The sequence below is a fragment of the Ovis aries genome, chromosome 14 (genome assembly GCF_016772045.2).
Source record: "Ovis aries strain OAR_USU_Benz2616 breed Rambouillet chromosome 14, ARS-UI_Ramb_v3.0, whole genome shotgun sequence".
Taxonomy (NCBI): Eukaryota; Metazoa; Chordata; class Mammalia; order Artiodactyla; family Bovidae; genus Ovis; species Ovis aries.
In genome coordinates, this window is record NC_056067.1 from 16,280,758 (window position 1) to 16,302,339 (window position 21,582).

The 21,582-nt window shown below is 39.7% G+C and overlaps 1 protein-coding gene and 1 long non-coding RNA gene across 3 annotated transcripts in view; one reads left to right on the forward strand and one right to left on the reverse strand.

Annotated features, from left to right (window-relative positions):
* LONP2 (lon peptidase 2, peroxisomal) overlaps positions 1-21,582 on the forward strand; it is an 81,527-nt gene that overhangs the window by 46,339 nt on the left and 13,606 nt on the right. Inside the window, exon 11 of the mRNA XM_004014972.6 lies at positions 2,026-2,159. Within this exon, the coding sequence (XP_004015021.1) occupies positions 2,026-2,159 (134 nt within the window). The remainder of the gene's footprint in view (positions 1-2,025; positions 2,160-21,582) is intronic.
* Positions 9,896-21,365, reverse strand: LOC121816474 (uncharacterized). Of its 2 annotated transcripts, XR_006056087.2 has the most exons (3): positions 18,817-21,365; positions 16,639-16,807; positions 11,439-11,707 (listed from the first exon to the last, which is right to left on the reverse strand). It is a non-coding gene; the product is annotated as an uncharacterized LOC121816474 (long non-coding RNA). The 2 variants fall into 2 exon arrangements; XR_009596155.1 differs by having other exon boundaries at positions 9,896-16,807.

Genomic DNA, 21,582 nt, shown 5'->3' on the forward strand with positions numbered 1-21,582 from the left:
TGTAGTCATAGACCTGTAGTGTTTAGGAGGAGAGGAGGGAGTCTTAGAAGTTATCTAGTTTTCTTCAGGCTAAATATTCCTATTCTCCTTACCATTCCTCTTGACCCACTTTCAAGACTTTTCACCTTCCTGATTAGTTTTCTTCGGAATGATTGCTCTGATGTCAGTGTTTCTTTTAAAATAAACACCCAGAGTAGAACTCAGTGTGTCTTATGTAGCCTAAACAGTTCATAGTATAAGAAGACCGCTGTGGGTTAGGAAATGGCAACCCACTCCAGTATTCTTGCCTGGGAAATCCCATGGACAGAGGAGCCTGGCAGGCCATGGGATTGCAAAGAGTTGGACATGACTTAGCAGCTAAACAGTAATAAGGAATTTAAAAAAAAAAAGACCACTAGTCTTATTCTATTATTATTTTATGACTGTATCTCCAGAGTCTTAGCTTTTTTAGGTTATCTTCTTGTCTCTTGTAAATATAGTTACTGACACCTTAGTTCTTTTTCATATGAATTTCTTATTCACTTGATCTGTCTCATTCTATATTTATAGGGTTGAGTTTTTTAAAGCCCAAATGTAGAAGTTTACAGTTATATATATTTTAATATCCATGTTAGTTTCAGCTACCATTGCAGCAAATTGATATTTTTTTTCATCTTGATTATCATCCAATGCATTAGTTTTATGTCCTCTGAAAATTAGCAGCTTCACGATCATTTAGTTGTGGGTAGGAAACATTAACCAATTAGTACTTGACATTGGTGCTTCTTCCTCTTTTGGTTCAAAAATGCTAAACCAAACCAGTGGTTGATACGTCTACTTTCCTCTAGTCGAGGTTAATATTATACTGTCTGCCTTAGTTCCTAGCCTGTTATTGTTCTAAACACCTAAAAAAAAAATCTCGCTGTTGATGATGTCCTTATTATTTTTGGCAAGCTCCAGTTCATGCTCAGCTTCCTGGTCCCATTTCTGCATGTTCACGCCATCCTTCTGAAAGCATCCTCAGGCCTTTTCGCTTTTATCTTTTGTCCAGACCTTTTCGTCTGAGCTCATCAAATAGCTGTCTAGGAAGCTACACTGGGTTTTTGTTTTTACATGTTGGTTTATTTTTAAGGTGCCTCCCTATTTTCTTTCTTACTGAAATTACATGCATGTGTATAATATGGGCTTTATTCCTATATCCTTCTATTCCTTTGATTGAAATACACTTTTTACTTTATAGAGTGTTTAGCCAAGAATTTTGTCTTTTCTCACAACTTAAAAAACTGCTTTCCCAGAGTCTTGACTGTGTGTTGGCTGCCTAATCAGATGCAGTTTTCCAGGTAAAACTGCATTCTCTAGCTGATGTCGTGTGTTCAAACTCACTCAGAGCTGGGTGCCAAACTTGATTGTACTGTATAAAGGATTATGAAGTGGCTTACGGAATTTGAGTCTAACATGGAAGTTTTTTAAGACAGCTCTGCTTAACTACATCTAGAACCTTTTCCACTGAATCACGCTGCTTGCATTATTAGCATATTTCTCTCTTTAGAAGGTCTCTACAATGAAAATACACTGAATCTGGTAATTAGCACAGTTCCAGGTTAAGACTCCATTCTCTGTCTCAAATTATTTTTTGCTTTAGTTAGGAAAAAATTCTATTTTTCTGATTCTTTCAGCAGTATTCCACATGTAATAAATTTGTCAGAATTTTCTTAAATCAACAAATTGTAAGAAAGCTTTTATACATATCAAAGAGTAAATGATATTTTATGTGCTGCAAAATTGAAGAGCCAATAATTCATTTTTAAGTATCGGGTAGTAGTTCAAGATACTCTATATAAAAGGAAAAGTGGTAGCTGGAATTACTTCTGAATATTTTAAGCAATAAGAATACTGAGGAATTTTTAAAGATGAGGCTGTTAATACTCAAGAAACTGTAATACACTTTTAAATGTACGCTTCTTTTAGTAAAGTTGTTAATCACATTAATTCTGCTTTTGCAGGTGATGTTTAGCCAAAATTAAAATATCTTTTCTCTGATGGCAGGTACACCCGAGAGGCAGGGGTCCGCTCTTTGGACAGGAAGCTGGGGGCCATTTGCCGAGCTGTCGCTGTGAAGGTGGCAGAGGGGCAGCACAGAGAAGCCAGGTTGGACCGTCCTGACGCAGCTGAGGGGGAAGGTGGGTGACCTGGGCCTGGCGCCCGCAGGCTTGGCGGCTGGAAGTGAATGGAAACAAAGCTGGACGTGGAGGGATGGTGTGGGGTGGTCCTTGCAGCGAGGGCATGCGCTCCTCCACTGGGGAAGGCATCCAGTGTGTAAGTTAAACTTAATGGTTGATGTATCAAGAGGATTCTTTTCTGCAAAGAATACAGAATTTTGGCAGGAATAATAACTTAGGGATATATTTCTCGAGCTTATAATGATGGTACACTTTATGTTTGGCTTCTGGTGTTCACATGTCTCTTTCTGATCCAGACTGTTAAGTCTTTCAGTATTTACAGCATAGAAAGTTGCTATAGCAGTTAAAGAAAAAAAATCATAGTTGTCTAAGTACTGCAAGGGCAGATATTTATTCTCTGGAATGGCTTCGTGTATAATCATTTGTTTTTCTCACACATTTTCTTTGATAGGTACACAATTAAGATATAATTTAAATTATTTTTTCTGAGGAAAATAATTGTGGAGGTGGTGACAAGGAAAAAAAGGGAAGCGGTCTATTCCTTGACTTAATGAAATATGGATATTTAAGTTAAAATGTTTTAACTTCTTACCGAAGACCATGCTGCTGCATGGTTGCCAAAATTTGCTTTAACAAACATGACTTGAATAGAGAATCTTTATTCTTTCATAGTAAAGAGATTCATTAGATGTCCTACCATTTCCATAACTCTTTCTAGACAGAAGTTTGATGAATATGGCTGAAGAGCCATAATTTGTGATAAGCTCAGTGGAACAGCGGCAGTAAAGCATCATTCCTGCTCGTCCTTCTATTGCTAAACACAGTGCCTTTAACAGCAATATCATCCAAAGAGTTGCTCATTTGCTAAGTGGTGTCTGACTCTGTGACCCCATGAACTGCAGCACGCCAGAATTCCCTGTTCTTCACTGTCTCCTGGAGTTTGCTCAAACTCAAGTCCATTGAGTAAGTGATGCCATCCAACAAGTAGACTTTCCCAAATCCTCCTATTCCTCATATGTGCTTCATCCCAGCTTGCACTGTGCCCAGAACCTCGCTGGTTCATTTCTCCCAAAAGTAAACCTGCCACCTTCTGTTGGTAAGGGATAGTGCCCTTGTTACATAGAGTAGGAATAGGGATCTTAAACCTGTAATTGTTGTTGTTGCTTCGTTACCAAGTCGTGTCCAACTCTTATGTGATGCCATGAACTGTAGCCTGCCAGGCTCCACTGCTCATGAGATTTCCCAGGCAACAATGCTGGAGCGGGGATACATCTCCTTCTCCAGGGATTCTTCCCAACCCAGGGATCGAACCCACATCTGCACTGCAGGCAGTCTTTACCACTGAGCCACCTGGGCAGTCAGTTATTTCCTACATAGTTTAAAAAATGTTTTGTCTTTAATCCCACATCTCACCCATATTTTCAGGGATACCTCAAATTCCTGAGCCCTTTTTTGTAGGATTTTGTGGATAACCACCCCCTGCCCCCACCTACCTCCTTCACAGACATTAAAGTTTCTACTTAGATGTTTATTACTTCTTGCCCATCTACTTGCTGGTTACCCAAAATGTTGTCAGCATCTCTTGTCTTCTTTCTTTTTCTTTTTCTGGGTTTATCCTTTTTTTAAAAAAATCCCTTACTTGTCATTTTAATAGGATTTGGTGGTGGGCAGGGTGGCGGGGTGGGGGGTTGTTTAAAGATAAACACATGTTCAGAAGATTCTCAGAAATCTGAATTTTTGAAAAGTACTCTAGATGTTTGATAGCCTATCAAGAATGGCATCACTCTTGCAGCAGAGTGACAGTGGAGAACTGAGATAGTTTTCTCTTTTTTTCCCTTGCTGAATGTAACACCTAAATCCTCATGAGTTTCCCTTCTTAATTCTTAGAATATTCTCTTTTGCTGTGGCCTCCAGCACCTGAGCCTATGTCCTTTTATTCTTGTCTGTGATATAATAGAAAGGCAGAGAGTTAAGTGAGTTTATCTGCTTGACACAATTGGGAAATTGTGTTTATGATTTTGATGGTTTCTTTTGGAACTTATAATAATGCATTCAGAGGTATGCATTAATTTTTTAAATTTATTTTTAATTGGAGGATACTTTACATGTTGTGTTGGTTTCTGCTGTACGACAGTGGGGACTTGATGTTTAAAGAAGCTTTTCATAGTTACACAATGCTTATTATATCTATTAGCATATTCCTAATAATGTCTGTGATCATATTAGCTTTTTAAAAATAGCCTAGAGATATTCAAGAACTTATTCAAACTGCTTATGAACCATATGAGAACATACAGTGTTTCATGGTAACATTTATTTGGTTATTTGTTTTTTAATCAGTGATTCACAGAACAAATCCTAAATGATGCATAGTTAAGTAAATCTAGGTTAAGATACTACCAAGGACACCCATGGTGTGAAAGTGAAAGTTGCTCAGTCGTGTCCGATTGAATAATTAGGATAAGGACTTGTCTCTTGAGACGACGATTTTGATTGTATTTCTTATTAGGAGATATGGGACTCCAAGCTGGGTCTTATGTTGTAAGATACCCCTGAATTACCTGTAAATGACTCTCCTCCAGATTTTAGTAAAATAATTATAAGATATTCTGAATTGATGTTTATGACCTTAAGCAAGCCAAAAGAAAATTTTCTGTCAAAAAAAATCTCTTTCAGGTTTTCATGTCACAAAGTTCAAATGGAGCTAGCTTAGTAACTGAAAGTTTCTCATTAAGAAATTAAGAATTATTTAAAATTAGAGTAGAAAGTTGTTTTAGAAATTTCGAGTAATTCAGTGAGGGAGTTATTTTTAATGTTAAAAATATTGCTGGTCTTAGAGTTACTGCCAGGAAGAAAAGTAATTTCAGGCCACAAGCTTTAAAAACAGGCAGAAGCCTCCAGCATATCGAGCAAACTTTCTGGAGTAGGCCCAGAAATACTGGTCTGTGAACAGTTGTCTTTGTATTTGTGAGGTCTTAACTGGCAGTTACACAGAACAAATAATAGAATTTAAACGGCGAGTGAGATCCCTAATTGATTTGTGTTAGTGGAGGACTATTTATGGTGTTGATCACTTACCTATAAAGTATGGGAATTATTTCATGAAAGCTGCCCTGCCTATGTTTTTTGTATGTTATTAGTGTATTCTAAATTGCCCTTTTCCTTTCTGCGATGTTAGTTGGATCGAAAGATAAAAGTTTGTGGTTACAGTTTTATTCTACTTTGGCTTGCCTTTTAGCCAAGGACACAGATATCCCATGTATTCAGTTTTACAGTTTGGAGGTTTCTCTGTAAAGAGTTAGCTTAGGTCCATTTGTTCAAATACTCTTTTACCATATATGTTCATTTAATACCTATAAGATTTTCTTCCTCAAAAATTATCTCCAGCCAGGGATTCAAGTTATAACCAATGCTTATGAAGTTTCTCAGAAGATGGAGCATTCTAAATTATTTTTGGAAAGTGCGGTATTTATTGGAGAAGCTACGTTAAACTTAATGTGTCTCAAGATGTTAGTTTCTTAACTATTCTTATAGAAGTCATCTGAAAAATTGATTAGATGAAAAAAAAGACAGATGAACAGATTTAACATGAGGTGTGTTAGATGTTGTTATGGATAAACTTTAAAAATGTCACTTCAGGCAGTATGTATTTGGTTATGTTACGGAGATCTCAGATAAACACTTAAAGGAAAAATGAGTTAAACTAGCTGACTTACGGTCAGTAGATGGGTACTTTGGGCCTGGGATGAAATTTCCAGTGTTAGCATCATACTTGGTTTCAAGAATGACTATATCTCAGTTGGTCTTGATGCCTAGTAGTGTAAATCCTCCAGCTTTGGTTTTCTTCAAGATTGCTTTGGCTATTGTATGTAGGTTCATCAAATATCTGTGTTAATTTTAGAATCAGCTTGGTGACTCTGTACCAGTAAATCACTAAATAAATGACACTTTGTAATTGGAGGCTAAATAACACCTTCTGATATTTTGATTGTGATTGCATCTATAAATCAGTTTGGGAAGAACTGATAATTTGATATTAGCAGGTCTTCTAATTCATGATTAGCTTCATTTATTTAAGTCTTAATAAATGTTTTTAAGTGTTTTAATAGTTGTAGTGGTGAGCTTTTGCATATTTTTTCTTTAGATATATTCCTGGTTAATTGATCTTGTATGTATGTGTTATGTGTGTATATTATTGTAAGTAATATTTTTAATTTTCTAATTCTTTTGGTTGATACTCTATGAGAATGCCATATTGACTTGAATCCAGCAGACTTGCCAAATTGAAACACTGATTTTTTTTGAATTTTCACTCAGTTGTGTCTGACTCTTTGCAACGCCATGGACTGTAGCCCACCAGGCTCCTCTGTCCATGGGGATTCTCCAGGCAAAGATGAGATACTGGAGTGGGTTGCCACGCCCTCCTCCAGGGGACCTTCCCAACTCAGGGATCGAACCCAGGTCTCCCGCAATCCAGGCAGATTCTTTACCGTCTGAGCCACCAGGGAAGCCCTACGTACACCATCAGCTGTCACAAATGCAAATAACGTCAGTTCTTACTTTTTCTTTTCTGATCATTATAGCTTTGATTTCAGTTCTTTCCTAATGAACTAGCAGGAACCTCTAGGAGAAGGTTGAAGAGAAATAGTGGTGATACACAAAGGAATCAGGAAAAAAAACCTGTGAAGAATTGCCAATCTCTTTAGCTTTTGTTTTGTACATTTGGGCCACTTGATTGACTGCTGTAAAATCTCAGTTGAGTAGGATTCTCAGTAAGCTGTCTAATTTGACTCTTGATTGAATGTGTAAGTCCCTTCGCAAAATTCCCCAGTAAAGACTAAGCCTTGCCTATTTAACTGTTAACAGACACATCTTTATAAGCTTAGCCATCTACTTCCCAGTCCATAGGAAAACAGAAGCTGTAGTTTGGAAAAAGGGTTAAGTGGTTGGGTGGTATGAGTCAGAAGCAATAGGATTTAATGTCAGTGAAAACATGCCTGTCCCCTCATGATAGATGCCCTGGGCCCCTTGCTGACCACAAAACATCGGGTTGGCCAGACCGTAGATCTAACTCTGCGGCAGTTTTCGCTGGTTCAGTCTGGATCGCAGTTTGACTGAGTTGCATTTCAGCATGTATTGGTTCTCTGATACGTTTGCCATATGTAGGACAGTGGAATCAATGGAATATAATGGAAGCAGGCAGATAACAATATCCTTAACTTTTGATGTCCTTTCTAGGCGACTTCACATTTAAAAATGCATCAAAATAAAATATTCAGAGCTTATGGCGCTGTTCTCTGCCTTCTTTGGCTTTGATTCCCCTAGGTGTCTGCAGTCTCGGCCGTCGGCGGGAGTGTGCTGGCTGAGGGGGAGGGTCCTCCTGCCTGCGGCAGCCGGTCTGCCCAGTGCCAGGGCAGGCGGGGGCGGGGGGATGCCGGGGAAGGGCGTCATTCCCACGGGCCTTCCTCGCCGCACATCCCACTCATCTGCTCGGGTGGCTTTCCCCTTAGCCTTTCTTGGGTCCTTTCCTCCGAAGGAATCCTCTTCTGTCGAGCTGCTTTCAGCTCTTTGTTGTGGCTTCCTGGCATTGACTTCTCAAGCCCTCAGCATACTTCACAGTGGTTATTTTAAGCGTGGCTCCTTTGTAACCAAAACAGGAAGCTGTTCCTGCAGGAGAAACAAGTGCTTTTGATTCTTTTTCAGCTCTTTCCCCCCCGCTACTTGTCATCTCCAAATCTGAAGCATATCCATTCTCTTGTCTAATGTCATGGGCTTCTTTTATTTTTGAAAACACTATGTATAGTAATGTCTTCAGGAAGTAACTTCTGAGCTTTGTGCAACTTTTCGCTAAGTTCTTTTGTCTTTGACTTCTTGGAACAGTCTTCTGCCCAAATGGGATCTGTCCCTTCATCTTTGGGAGTTTTACATTGTTCAGTGCTGTGTGACAGATTACTCCAAAACTTGGTAAAGCAAAAGTTGCACTTAGTGCCCCAGAAGTTAGCAGACATTTGTCGTCTCGCCGTATCTGTGGGTCTGGCACACAGGAGCAGTTTAGCTGGGTAGTTGTGGCTTGAGACCTTTAGTGAGGTTCTCATCAAGCTGTAGCCAGCTGGAGGTTCAGCTCGGGGCGGACCTGCCTCCAGGCTCACTGACGTGGCTGTGAGCTGAAAAGGGTTCCAAGACCCAGTTCCAGTGCACATGTGGATGCTTCCCCCCACTGACGAGCAGTTCAGGGACACCAGCTGGGTCCACGAATTCAACTCAGTTCTGACACTACCCACCTGGAGACAGCGTTCTGCTCCACAAAGGGCTCAGCCTCACTAGACTGCCCTTCACTCAGAGACAAGTCACAAGCCCAGGTTATTACCTGGACTTCTGATCAACTGGCTCAAATTGGAGGTTGCCATGACCTCCTCCTCTACCTTCATTAATTTGCTGGAACGGCTCACAAAACTCAGGAGACCCCTTTGACCCAGTAGATTACCGGTTTATTATGAAAGGATATTAAAGAGTACGAATCAACTACATAGGGCCAGGGAGCCTCTGTCCTCACGGAGCCTGGGGCCCAACAGGTGGGCACAGGGAAGCTCTCCAAAGATGGACCAAAGAGCTCTGCTTTGGGGTTTTATGGAGGCTTCTTTGCTCAGTTGTGATTAACTAGATCACTGGCCAGTGGTGACTTCTTCAACCTCAAGACCTGCCCCCTCCCCAGAAATCAGGGAGTGGGAAAGAAAGTTCCAGCCCTCTAATCTCCTGGCCACCAGCACTGTCCTGGGTACTCCTGGAAGTCACCTCATTTGCATAAGGAAAGACACCTTTATCACTGTCAATACTTAGGATATATAAACGCCTTGGGGGTTGTGAGCCACAGTGTTGGTCAGATCAAGATGAGAAATACTTCTTAAAATCACACTATCACTTGACAACGTGGCTTCCTTGCTGACTGATGGCCAGGTGTTCAGCTTCTTGCCACGGTGGCCTCTCGCTAAGCTTAGGACATGGCTGTTGGCCTCCCTTAGTGAGAGAACTGTGCTAGGAAAGAAACAGAGAGCTCGCGACAGAAGCTGCAGGCTTTTATAATCCTCACTCTGCTATGCTCCGTGGGTCACACCTGCCAATCCTCGTAGAGAGATGGCACTCCACGGGGTAGGGCCTCTGGGGACCGTCTTGAGGGCTGGCTGGCACAGACTTCTTTTTTTAACTTATTTTAAAGAAAGTTATACATTTCATTTCTGATAATACAACCCCCATTCCTGAAGATTAAAATAGTTTGTTTAGAGTTTTAAAGAAAACCTGTGGTTTGGGTTGTTAATAGAGGGTGGAAATTGTTGTGCAGCAGAAACAGAGAAGCACAATTGGGTAGGCCTTGAGGGGAGGAAAGCTTAATGAGACCACAAGCAAATGAATGATGCTTTAGTAACAACTGAAACAACCTTTCTTTAGTCAACTTTTAATGAGGATGGATTTCATTGATACTGTTCTTGTTTGTTTTGTTTTAGCACATACAAACTTTGCTAGCTGTTTTTAATGAAGTGAGGGTAATTGAGTCATTTCTTATTACTTGGTTCCAGTTCTATATAAAAATCCTCAAACATTTTAGCCTAAATCCCGTATCTTCCTTTCTGGCGAGTGTTAGAACAAAAAAGAGAGAGTAATTTGTGTGCTTGCCTCTGAACCCCAAACCACAGACCAGATGCTTGAGCTGTTTATTTTAGATTGTTACAATAATACTCAGAAGTCCAATTTTCAGTTTCTGAAGAAATGCCTCCATCGGATGTTAAGAGGTCTTTGAACAGAGTGTGACAGGCCACAGTTTTAGTGTTGCTGTGGGGGCTGAATTTAAATTGGTCTACATTTTCCCAATTTTTAAACCGCCCAGCTTTGATCCTTACAGAATTTACTGTCTTAAAAGGCTGCAATGGTTCAATAGTCATTACAGTCTAAGACACTTTATTATCAGAAGGGTTTTTCTAAGCCAGCATTTAAGTTTGTACTGTTGAATATCCATCCATCAAACGTGAGCTGGTTTCTTATTAAAGACCCAGGTTGCACAGATAGGGCCAAGAAGTTTTGGTTCATTTTTGCATTTTTAGGATTTTAAAGTATTTTCTTCATCTGCTCATGCTTATCTTTCCTTTGACTGTATTAGTGACTCAGGACAAATAGTTTTCTAATCGTCAAAGAGAAAGCTAAGGTAAACTGTTAAGGAATATGGATTTAAGAGAGAGTTTCAGTCTCAGGGCACCTGGCTCGCTTGCTGGTGGTTCTGAAGTCTTAGGAGTTTGTAGGGGTCTATTACAGCTAATTGGATTTTGCAAACCAAGATCCAATTAAATTTAGAGATTAAGACTTTCTATGCTAAATCCTTTACATTTGTAGGGATATTAGGCAGTGTGTTGTGTCCAAACATCCAGAACCAACTGGTGTTCTAATGTTGAGACGAAAATGTCATGTTGGAATGTACTCCCATATCATGAACATATTCTATATTCTGTTCTGATGTTTATGCTGATTCACTGATTGTTCCCTCTTCAGTACTGGCCTGGTTTAAGAGAGATTTGTTTGACTGTGTAGACTGTCAGGAAGCTGTAATGAAGGAAAAACCTTACTTCCGTATGATAGGAGACAAATAAATGTTTGCTCTTTAAACTGTATTTGGAAACAGGAAAATCAAATATTGACAACGAATTAAAAAGGCATTGTTCCACTTAATGAATCATGTAGGAAGTTGCAGTGGCTTTTGGGTGGCATTGACATATATTATCAAAACCAGCCTTAAGTTACAAGGTAGTAAAATAATACCTACTTTAAAAAAAGCTGCAGACAGTCTCTACTTCTTAACCACTAATCCAAGTAGTTCCCCAAGACTGTTTTCTGAATCTCTGACACAGGAAAGGAGATCTATTAATGCAAAAAAAAAAAAAAAAAAACAAACCCTGGGAGACAGGATACAAGCTCTCTTGTCTGGTACAAAGTTAGGGTCGTATGTTTTGGACCATTGTATAACACTGATTTATTCCATGAGTCAACTAACAGTCACTGAACACTTATGATATGCTGGGTTCTAGATTGGATTCTGGGCAGGAAATGAAAGAGAACTTGTAACAGGTAGTCCATTGGGGGAGGTAGATATAAACAAATAATATTTAGATATGGGATAAATGCTGGTTTTTAAAGTGCTATAGAGGCATTGAATTGATCATTGAAAGCTTCATTTGATTTATTATAAATATTGTAGCTTTTAAAATTTGGTTTTAGTAAATTGAGACAAAATAGTCATTTATTTACATCTCAAAATTCATTGAAATAGATGGGGGGAAAAAGTTTTCCAGATACCTTTTTTGATGTTCTTTATTTTCATGAATAGATGAGAAATGGTTCACAATCATAATGTCCATCTTTATCTCAACAGTTATTATATAGAAATGTTTAGTTGATCCCCAAAATAATGAAGAAAGTATTGGCAGAAAGGGCTTGAAAAGCTTTCTTGCTAGCATGAAGGTTTTTCTGGGCATTTGATCCACAGATTTCTCCATTATGACTAGTTCCTTTAAAAAAAAAAAGGAAAAGAAAGAAAAACAGATTGAAACTATGCAGGCACAGACGCCGTGGCAGCCAGGGTCAGTAACTTGAATCTCAGTTGCATTCAGCACACTTCCTCTGGCTGGGAAGATGGCTTTCTGGAAAAGATTAACCTGAAACTGACAGACAAATTATATAGTGGAAGATATTCAGGTTTTTCTGAATTGTTTTTAGATGTTTTGTTTTCCCCTTTCTGCCTTCCTAAGAGAAGGCTCTCAGATGCTTTTCATCTGTGGTCAGTTTAGCTTTGAGGCACATACTTCTACTGTCTTGTAAGAAATAACAAAAGTCACTTACAATCTCAGCATCACATCTCAGTTTTTAAAGTAGACTACTCAGTTTTTTTCAAGAGTAGTTTTATAACTACAGCCATACAAGTCTTTTCCTTTATAGCTAAATGGGGTCTGGATCCATGTTTACATTCCCATGTATGCTAAGGAGTTGAGATGTCAACAGTATTCCCATTCATTGGTTCATGCATGACCTCTCTGCCAGCTTCCTGTTAATACACCTAGTAGCACACATCCTACACTCTGCGCACAGATGCAGTTGAGCCAGTCTGTAAGTTTCATTTTGCCACTGCTTCAGGATTCAGGAGCCCAGTGTGATTGGATTCAACGTTCAAGAAAAAATTTTAATCATTCAGTAATGATTTTACTACAGCCTAAATTTTCATTTATTTGACAAAGTCAGCATTAAAAATCTGGTAATTTCTTGGCAAATGAAGTAGTGATTAAGTGTTTTGGTGATTCGTCATTTGTCCACACATGTTACTAAGATTTAAGAATGCAATAGGCAGTCACTGTGCTATATACCTGAAATTAATACAGCGTTGTAAATCAACTGTACTCCAATAACATTTTCAAAAACAGAATGCAGTAGGCAAATTCAACTGAATTCAGCAAATCATAATTGAATGCCTGTTTTGTATGAAGCACGTGTGATGAATTGGTGTGGTAAGGTTAGAGTTCCTGTAATCTGACGTTTTGCAGATAGGGGCTCTAGGGTGAAGTATCTTACCCTGGATTGTGTTCCTTCAATGTTAGTTGAGTTATGGGTGGTGGTTATGTACTCTTTCAGTTCAAAAGGCATTCCAGTGGGAGCTTTGATTAGAAAGGTAATTTGACACTATGTGGTGGTAGGTCTTGAATGCAACTCTTGGAAGTTAATTTGTAATGAAAACCTAGTAAAGATTAATTTTAAGTCTGGAAATAATGTAATTAGAGTAGTGATTTGAAAGATTCATTTACAAAGAGTGAATAAAATGGATAATAGGAAACTCGGAAGAGAAACCAAATTAGAAGGCTCTGTGATAATTCAGGCAAGAAGGCTAATTGTCATTTATAAAGTTCCTGCCGTTTGCTAGACTCCTTCCTAAGCACTTTACATGTATGTATTTACTCATTTAATCCTCTTAATGATCCTATAAGATAGGTTATTTTTAGGCCCATTTTACAGATGAGACGACGAAGGCACAGAAGATTAAATAAAGGCCCAAGGTTCACAGCTAGTAAGTGTCAGATTTTAATTTAGGCCGAACAGCTCCAACCCTAACCTTAGAAGCTATACTATGATTTCATTATTCCTGTATATCCTGTATCCATTATCCCTGTAACAACTATTTGCAGTGTTCATACCATTTCTCTCTTTTCAGATGAGGAAATGGAGCTTAAAGGGCTTAGGAAAATTAACAATCTGAAAATGAAATTTAAAAGGCAGTTCCATTTACAGTAACATCTAAAAAACTTAAATACTAGAGAATAAATCTCACCAAGGAGGCAAAAGACTGGTAGGCTAGAAACTACAAAACATTGATGGAAAGAAATTTTTTAAGACCCAAGTAAATGGAAGGATATCCTGTGTTCATGAATAGGAAGAGTTAACATTGTTGAGATCTGTAGATTCAATGCAGTCTTTCTTCCAAAACTTCAACATCCTTTTTCAGAGAAATGGAAAAGCTAGTCTTCAAATTCATGTGAAATTTCGGTGGGCTCCAGATAGCCAAAACAATCTTTGAAAAAGAATAACAAAATATGGGACTCACATGTCCTGACTTTGAACTTTCTACAAAGCTACAGTAATTAGGTGGTATGGTACTGGCATAAAGACAGACATATATAAGCCAGCGGGACAAATAGAAAGAAAGGCTCACATATGTGGTCAGTTGATTTTTAATAAGGATGCCTAGATCAGTGGGGAAAGCAAAGTGTTTTCAGCAAACTGTTGCTGGGAATACTGAATACTCACATGCAAAAGGATGAATTTGGACCTTTACCTCATAATATATATAAAAGTTGACTAAAAGTTGATCAATAACCTGAACTTAAGAGCTAAAATTATTAAGCATCAAGAATAAAGCAATGGGGAAAATCTTCATGACATTAGATTTGGCAGTGACTTCATGGATATGAAACCGAGAGCACAGGTAACAAAAGTAAATAAGTAAATTGAGCTTCATCAAAATTAAAAACTTCAGTGCATTAAAAGACATAAGAAAGTAAGGAGAAAAAAAAACCCTATAAAATGGGAGGAAATATTTGCAAATTATGTGACTGATAAGAGATTGACATCCAGAATGCATAAAGAACACCTGCCTACAGCTCAGCCGACACAAAACAACCCAGTTCAGAAAGAGTCAGAGGACTTGGATAGACACTTTTTCCAAAGAAAATGGGCAAATGGCCCACAAGCACATGGAAAGATGCCTGCCATTGTTAGTCATTAGATAAATGCAAATGAAAACTACAGTGAGCCATTACTTCATATCCAGTACAATGGCTGTAATAAAATAAAATGGAAAATAAAAAGCCACACATTGGTGAGGTTGTGGAGAAATTGAAACATTTGTGCGGTGTTAATGGGAATATAAAATGGTGCAGCTGCTGTGGAAAACAGTCCATCAGTTCTTCAGAAAGTTAAACATAGAACTACCTTGTAAGCAGGCAATTCCACTTTTAAGTATATATCCAAAAGAGTTCACAGCAGGAATGATAGCAGTGTTCCTGGCAGCATTATTCGCTGTAGCCAAAAGATGAATACACCCCAAGGGTCCATCAGCAGATGACCAGATAAACAAAATGAGGTGTCTGCATATAATGGAATATTATTCAGCCATGAAAAGGAAATTTTTGATATATATTCCACAGCATGACTAGACTTAGAAAATATTATGCTTAAGTAAAACAAACCAGACCCTGAAGGACAGATATTACAGAAGTCTACTTAATATGCAGTTGCTTAGATAGGCAAATTCATTGAGCTAGAAAAGTAGAATAGAGGTTGCCAGTTGGATGCAGGAGTGAAAGAAAGGGAAGTTATAATTCAGTGGGTTCAGAGTTTATATGCAGATGATAAAGCTTCAGGTATAGATAGTGGTGAAGGTTGCAGCAACATTGTGAATGGATTTAATGCCACCAAATTGTACACTTCAAGTGGCTAAAATGATCAACAGTATGTTACATACATATTATCATAGTTAAGGGAGTTACCCCCCAGAAAAACGAAATTTCCCAAAATCATACCAGCTTGTAAGAAATGGACCACAAATCCAAGCTGTCTGACTCCAAGGCCTCTTGGAAATAAAGAGGATCAGTTGTGTCTCTCCTGGATGTTTCTGAGGATCTACCCCAAATCAGGAATACTGAAAATGGAAAGTTCATGTTTTTGTATCTAAAGCAATTTGGTGTATCTGTCTGAGGCCCTAAAGTTTTAAAATCTAAACATTTCAGCTTAAGTAAGGGGTGACTCCTGTGGGAATTGGTCACGTTTTAGAAAGATTTGTTTTTGTTCAGTATTAAAGGGTAATAATTTTTAATGGCAAAATCATCACTGTTACACAGATATAAAATGAACACGTGTTAGAGATTTAAATGAACTCATTTATTAATGAGAGAACCAGTAAGATCGATCTTAGTAAGATTTGGAGAATTCAAAACATAGACATCTATATAGGTGATCAGGAATGCTGAAACTAATTTGCAAAACCAGCTTCTTGGGAAAGGGAGAGGACAAAATACTGGTTCATTTCTGTGGACAGGAGTCATCTCTGTTACTGTTAGTTTCCTACAGCTTACAGGAAAATAGCTGAAAGGCACCAAGGTACAGCCTGGAAGGACACACTGGACGGCTCGCCCAGTAATCTGTGTTTTGCTCTTTTCTAAGTCTTTCACGGTTTTTTTCTGACAGTAGTCATAGATAGGAACTGTATGTGATGGCAGATGAGTTGATTATTTTCAGTCAGGAAAAAATAACCTCTAAATTTGCCACCGGGCTGCTTGTCAAGGAACTCCTGAGCTACAGGCAGCTTTCCTAAACCGGACTTCAGGTAGAACAAAACGTGCCCTTGACCAGACATCCAGAATCCCGAGGCGGTCTGTGATTTACTGTGGACTTCAGGAGATTTGCTCAATCTTCCATCCCTTTCCTGGAGTATAAAATGAAGGATTGGACCAGACTTTTTACTTTCTGCCTAGTTCTTAAATTTTAATGGATCGTGGTTCCATTTCTGTACTTGAATTTCCTGACACTTCCTGAATTCTGCTAAGCTTCAGAATGAGATCTGGATGTTCTTGGGGACATCGTATTAGTATGACAGGAACAGGTAGCATTTGTTCCTTTGGAGAATTAACCCCCTGTGTCTGAGTCACCCCTGTTACTTGATTGCTGGTTGCAGTCAACGGTATTGTACACCCCATCCTCTCCTCCATCCCTACCCCAAAGGAGTTAAAAAAAAAAAAAAAACCCTGTTATTCATGAAAATGAATACTTCTTTCACAATCTAGAAGAAGGGGTTTGTTTTATGTCTGTACCACAAAATGTAGCTTTTGAACTCATGAGAGGGGGCTAGAGAGTGTAGCATATGCTTCAAGTTAAGCAGAATATAGAGAATAAGTGATACCTGCAAGGTTCTGTCTTGAGTAAAGGTGATTGTAGATAACCTGGGGCTGTGTGTGGTAGGGTGGAGTTTTCTTTCTGCCACGTTCTGGGAGTAGCGGTTGGTGTTGGTACCTGTTCCTGGCCTCTGCTACTTTCTCTTGGTTGGATCATTTGCTCAGAGACACCATTTGCTGCAAGATTTGTTCAGAAGGTAAGAAACTTTTTTAAAAACAAACAAGAAAGCTAGTGGACTTTGCTGGGGTATTACACCCCTCTGTTCTCCTCTTATCCTCCTCCTCTCTCAGGACCTTCCTTTGTCCCTCCTTCCCACAGTGATTCTTTGGCACTAGGGCTTGTTTATGTAAATCATGTTCCTCTGATGGGAAAAGTGGTTGGGAAATATCACGTGATCGTGTCCTGGTGACAGCTGCTTTGGAAGGCTGACATGCCCGCTCTGCCCCTCATGCCCCAGGAGTTCTCAGCTATAGAATATCCTTTGGTAGTAGCTGTGGTGACACCCTTGCGGTACCAAGGTCCACATTTGCTGTGCCAGCAGAGCAAGTACCTTGCAGGTTCAGCTTCTGGTGCTATCTGCTTATCTGCTACCTTCATGCCATTCAGCCCCTGACCACCCTGGCTATGTCCTGAATTAGACTCAGGACGGGCTGATAATACTGATGAGAAACATGGGGCAGAGTCTTGAGTCTTGGTATCTTTTTCTATTTTCTTAAATAGAATAGAAAAAATAGTTTATGTCATCCCCTACGGTCATGTGTGGTCAAAGCCCTGTCTGTGGGGCCCTGGGTGGGGTTGGGGTATAGAAAGCATTTTGTTTTCTTCCAGTGAAATGGGCTATGGAGTAAGACATGTGCGTCTTAGAAGTCTGTGTTAAATTCTGCTCTATATAATTCAGTTTTTCATTTATGAATAGTAAAGCTTTTAGCATTATCAAATTCTCCCAGCAACTCTCTAAGGGTTACTATAATTGTTATGGTTTCACTGATTGGAAAACCAGATATGGAGAGGTAAAGTCGCTTTTTTCAAGGCCAGCTAGGAAGCCAGAGCCAAGATTGGAGACTTTTATTTATTGATTATCTCATATAATCTTAACCTCATAACTCAGGGAACAACTTGTATTAACATTTTGTATTATATAACTTCATTCTTATATACATTTATATTAGTAAGATTCATGGCCTAGAAAATCCCATGGACAGAGGAGCCTGGTAGGCTGTGGTCCATGGGGTCGTGAGGAGTCGGACACGACTGAGTGACTTCCCTTTCACTTTTCACTTTCATGCATTGGAGAAGGAAATGGCAACCCACTCCAGTGTTCTTATCTGGAGAATCCCAGGGACAGGGGAGCCTGGTGGGCTGCCGACTATGGGGTCACAGAGTCGGACACGACTGAAGCGACTTAGCAGCAGCAGCAGCATGGCATGAGAAATTTTACTCCTCTCTTTCCTTCATTTGATGTTGTTTCAAAAGGGTTTTCTTGCATCACTTAAAAACACTTAGGGAAAAAAATTATTAAAAAAGAACACTTAGAAAGCAGTTTTAGTGACTGTATAGTATTTTATTAGATCCGTGGGTGTACCACAGTTTACTTAATCATGCTCCTAATGTTGCGTCTTATATTGGATCTAATTTTTGCTGTTAAAAATAGTGCTACAGTGAGTAGATTTGTTATCTAAGCATTTGTTTAAAGTTAAAGATAGGTTCCTGAGAAATAGAATCACTGGGTGTGAGATTATGAATATTTAGGAAACTTTCAGTATATTGACAAATGGCTTTTCAGAAAGATTGAACCAACTTATATTTCCATAAGCTGTAGTATTTGAGATCTCTCCATTCTTTTTAATGTTGAAGAAATGTTTTGTCATTTCTTAAACTTTATTGATTACTTTAATTTGGTAACCAGAAAATGTAACTTGGCTTTTATAATTTAAACTTCTTGGGCTTCCCTGGTGGTCCAATGGCTAAGACCCTAGTGACAGGGACCTGGGTTCAATCCCTGGTCAGGGAACTAGATCCCACATGCCTCACTGCAACTAAGACCCAGTGCAGCCAAATAAATAAATAAAAATAAATATTATTTTTTAAAAAGCTTCTTGGTGAAATAATCATCTTCTCATGTGACTGTTACCCGTTTGTTAAGAGCCACTGTTTACCCCAAGATCAGGGCATAGAAGACAGTTACCTGTGCAGTTCCGGCAGGAGGGACCTGTGGGACAGGGTCCTGGTCTGTTGCTGTTGTTTGCTGTGCCTCAGAAAGTCCATCTGGCATGAATGTTGTGATCTGGGGCAAGGCCAATCACGAGTCCCAGGGATGCTGCAACTGTCTTCTCCTGGTGCTGATCCCATCTGACAAGGGAGAACGGGGCATTTGAGTTGAGTACTGAAAGCGTATTCGAGGACTTAGGGTTCAGCTCTAACCTGGGCCTGATTCCTGGAATGGCATGTTGGTGAGATGACGTTTAATGAGGAATCAAAGTGTACACTCTGTGAAAATCCATCTCCTTGCTCACTTTGTGTTCCCCAAGGTACAGTAGGGGCTTCCCTGGCAGCTCAGTCGTAAAGAGTCCGCCTGCCAATGCAGGAGACACAGGTTCAGTTCCTGGGTTGGGAAGATTCCTGCGGAGGAGTCTGAAGGAGGAGGAAATGGCAACGCACTCCGATACTCTTGCCTGGAAAATCCCATGGACAGAGAGGAGCCTGGTGGGCAGTAGTGCATGGGGTCACAAAAGAGTCAGACATGACCCAGCAACTAAACAACAACGGTGTGGCAGATGGCCCGTGAAATCGGTGCCAGCCTGTCTTTCCTGATTGGCTGGCACCATTTCCTTGACATGAAGCTTTAATTCTCTAGGCTTGTGTTCCATGGTGGAATATTTGAAAGCACAGATTAGTTCTAAGTTTGTTGGTTTTTCTTTACCCAGCTGCTGTGCCTGGAGCCTGGAGTGAATGGCCATCCTTTGGGTGTAAGGTCTAGTCACATTAGAAGTAGCTCTCCCCACCCCCACCCACTCTGTGCTCAAAGCGCTGAATTCACTGCTCTACTCTGAAAGCGATGGGATGTCCCAAAGCATCGATTACATAAATGTGGATTGGCTTTCACCCATCCAGTTTTCCTTCCTGCTGTGATGGTGAATTCCAGACTGGCAACTGTAATCAGATCTCGGGAAAGCCCGACACAAAACACAACAGGTTAAAGAAGCTTGCAGCCTCTTCTAGGCATCAGCCAGAGTTTCAGAGCCCTTCATTTTTAGTGTACGGTAACCTTAGACAGTAGTGCTTTTTTTTCTGTGCATTAATTTTAATTAAGCAATGACACCTGCTTTCTGTTCCTGCTCTGAGATCTGTGTGTAGCTAAGCTGTTGATTTAAGTGCCTTCCCACCCTCAATCATTGACGTTGCTGCAGACAGAGCAGCAGGCAGAAAATCTCCCACGTGCCACCGAGTAACCCAGGAACTGCTCGATTTTGTGAAACAGATAAGTAAGCACTGTAAGAAGTTGGAAAGATCAGGGAAGACTTCTCAGAATCTGACTGAGCCAAAGATCAAGTGACATTGCAGAAGTAGAACTGTGAGATTATCTGTAAGTTAACACCCACACTTGGGATACAGTGTGTGCATTGCACTTGGCAGTCTACAGAGTTTCCTCTTTCATTCTTTGTATAAAGTCAAGTAGCCAGCAAGCAGGAAAAAGTCTGAGCTGTTGTCCATTTGCACTCATGATTCAGTCTTGAAGAAGAGCCCTGTAGGGTCCAGCAGAAGAGTAAGCCAGCAGAGGCCTTCACCCTGATGTTACAAGGCCGCAAGACACAGGGATCTCTTGGGGACATTCCAGGATGTGTCCAGTTATCAATGGAGTCTAATATTATTAAACATTTTCAGTAGTCACTTTTGAAAAGAAAAGAGTTAGTAGAAAATAATTTTAAATTCATGAGGTATCAGAATAGAAGGATCATAGGAAAACTAGAATAAATACATGTGAATATACAATGTTTAGGTGACTTTATAATTATCATGCATTGTATGTTAATATATACAGTAATCATCTCCAGAAAGAAGGGTATATGTAAAGAAAGTAATAAAAGAAAAATATTCTTAAAACACTTTGTGAGACAGAACAAGAGCTAGAAGAATTATCACAGAACTAAAGGAAAAGAAAAGCAGGGAATGAAGCTGAACAGAGCCAGATATTTCCTGCATTTTTAAACCTCTTCTCATTTTCGGTTTTTGGCTATAGACGTAAGTAACATTTTTCTTTACTCAGAGTGAAATTACAAAGACCAATAGAAAAGGTCTGCTAGGGCAGCTGGCTCCTGTTCCCAGGATGTCTAATCCCAACCACAATGAGTCAGTCCTTTGACAAGATGTCAGCAACCAGGGCTCTTAGGCAGGTAAAGGAAATGGTCCATTATTATAGGGGTTTCGAGCCAGGCTTCATGTTCTCTTACCAGGCACTGACAATTATATTTGTTTTTATTGGAAAATAATAACCTTGGAGCTGAGCTGTATGTTTACGCAAGAGGCATTGCTTCTATGGGTTCTGTCATTTCCAAGTTCTCGTTGCCCGATAGAAATGGGACAGCCGATGGAACTCCTCTGAAGAGGGACTTGAACAGTTTAGATTGTGTTGATTTCACAGAGGACTGTGCACGTTGATCTGTGCATCTGACCCTTGAGTGTTTGGCCTCTCAAGGCCAGCAGTTGAGGAGTACCAGGCATTGCTCCTAGCTTAATGTAATGGTTGAGAAGAAGACAGGCAAGGTTGCTGCTCTGCTGGGGCTTACTCTTTAACAGGGGGAGATGAGGACAAACAAGTAAAAGTAACTGAACAGAGCAACGCTCTGTGTCATCCTCAGGGGCTCTTAAAAGACTAATTCTTCTGTTGTGTTACACAGATACACAAGGTGCATTTTTGTGCCTTCATACATATATAAAGGTGACTGAACTACTA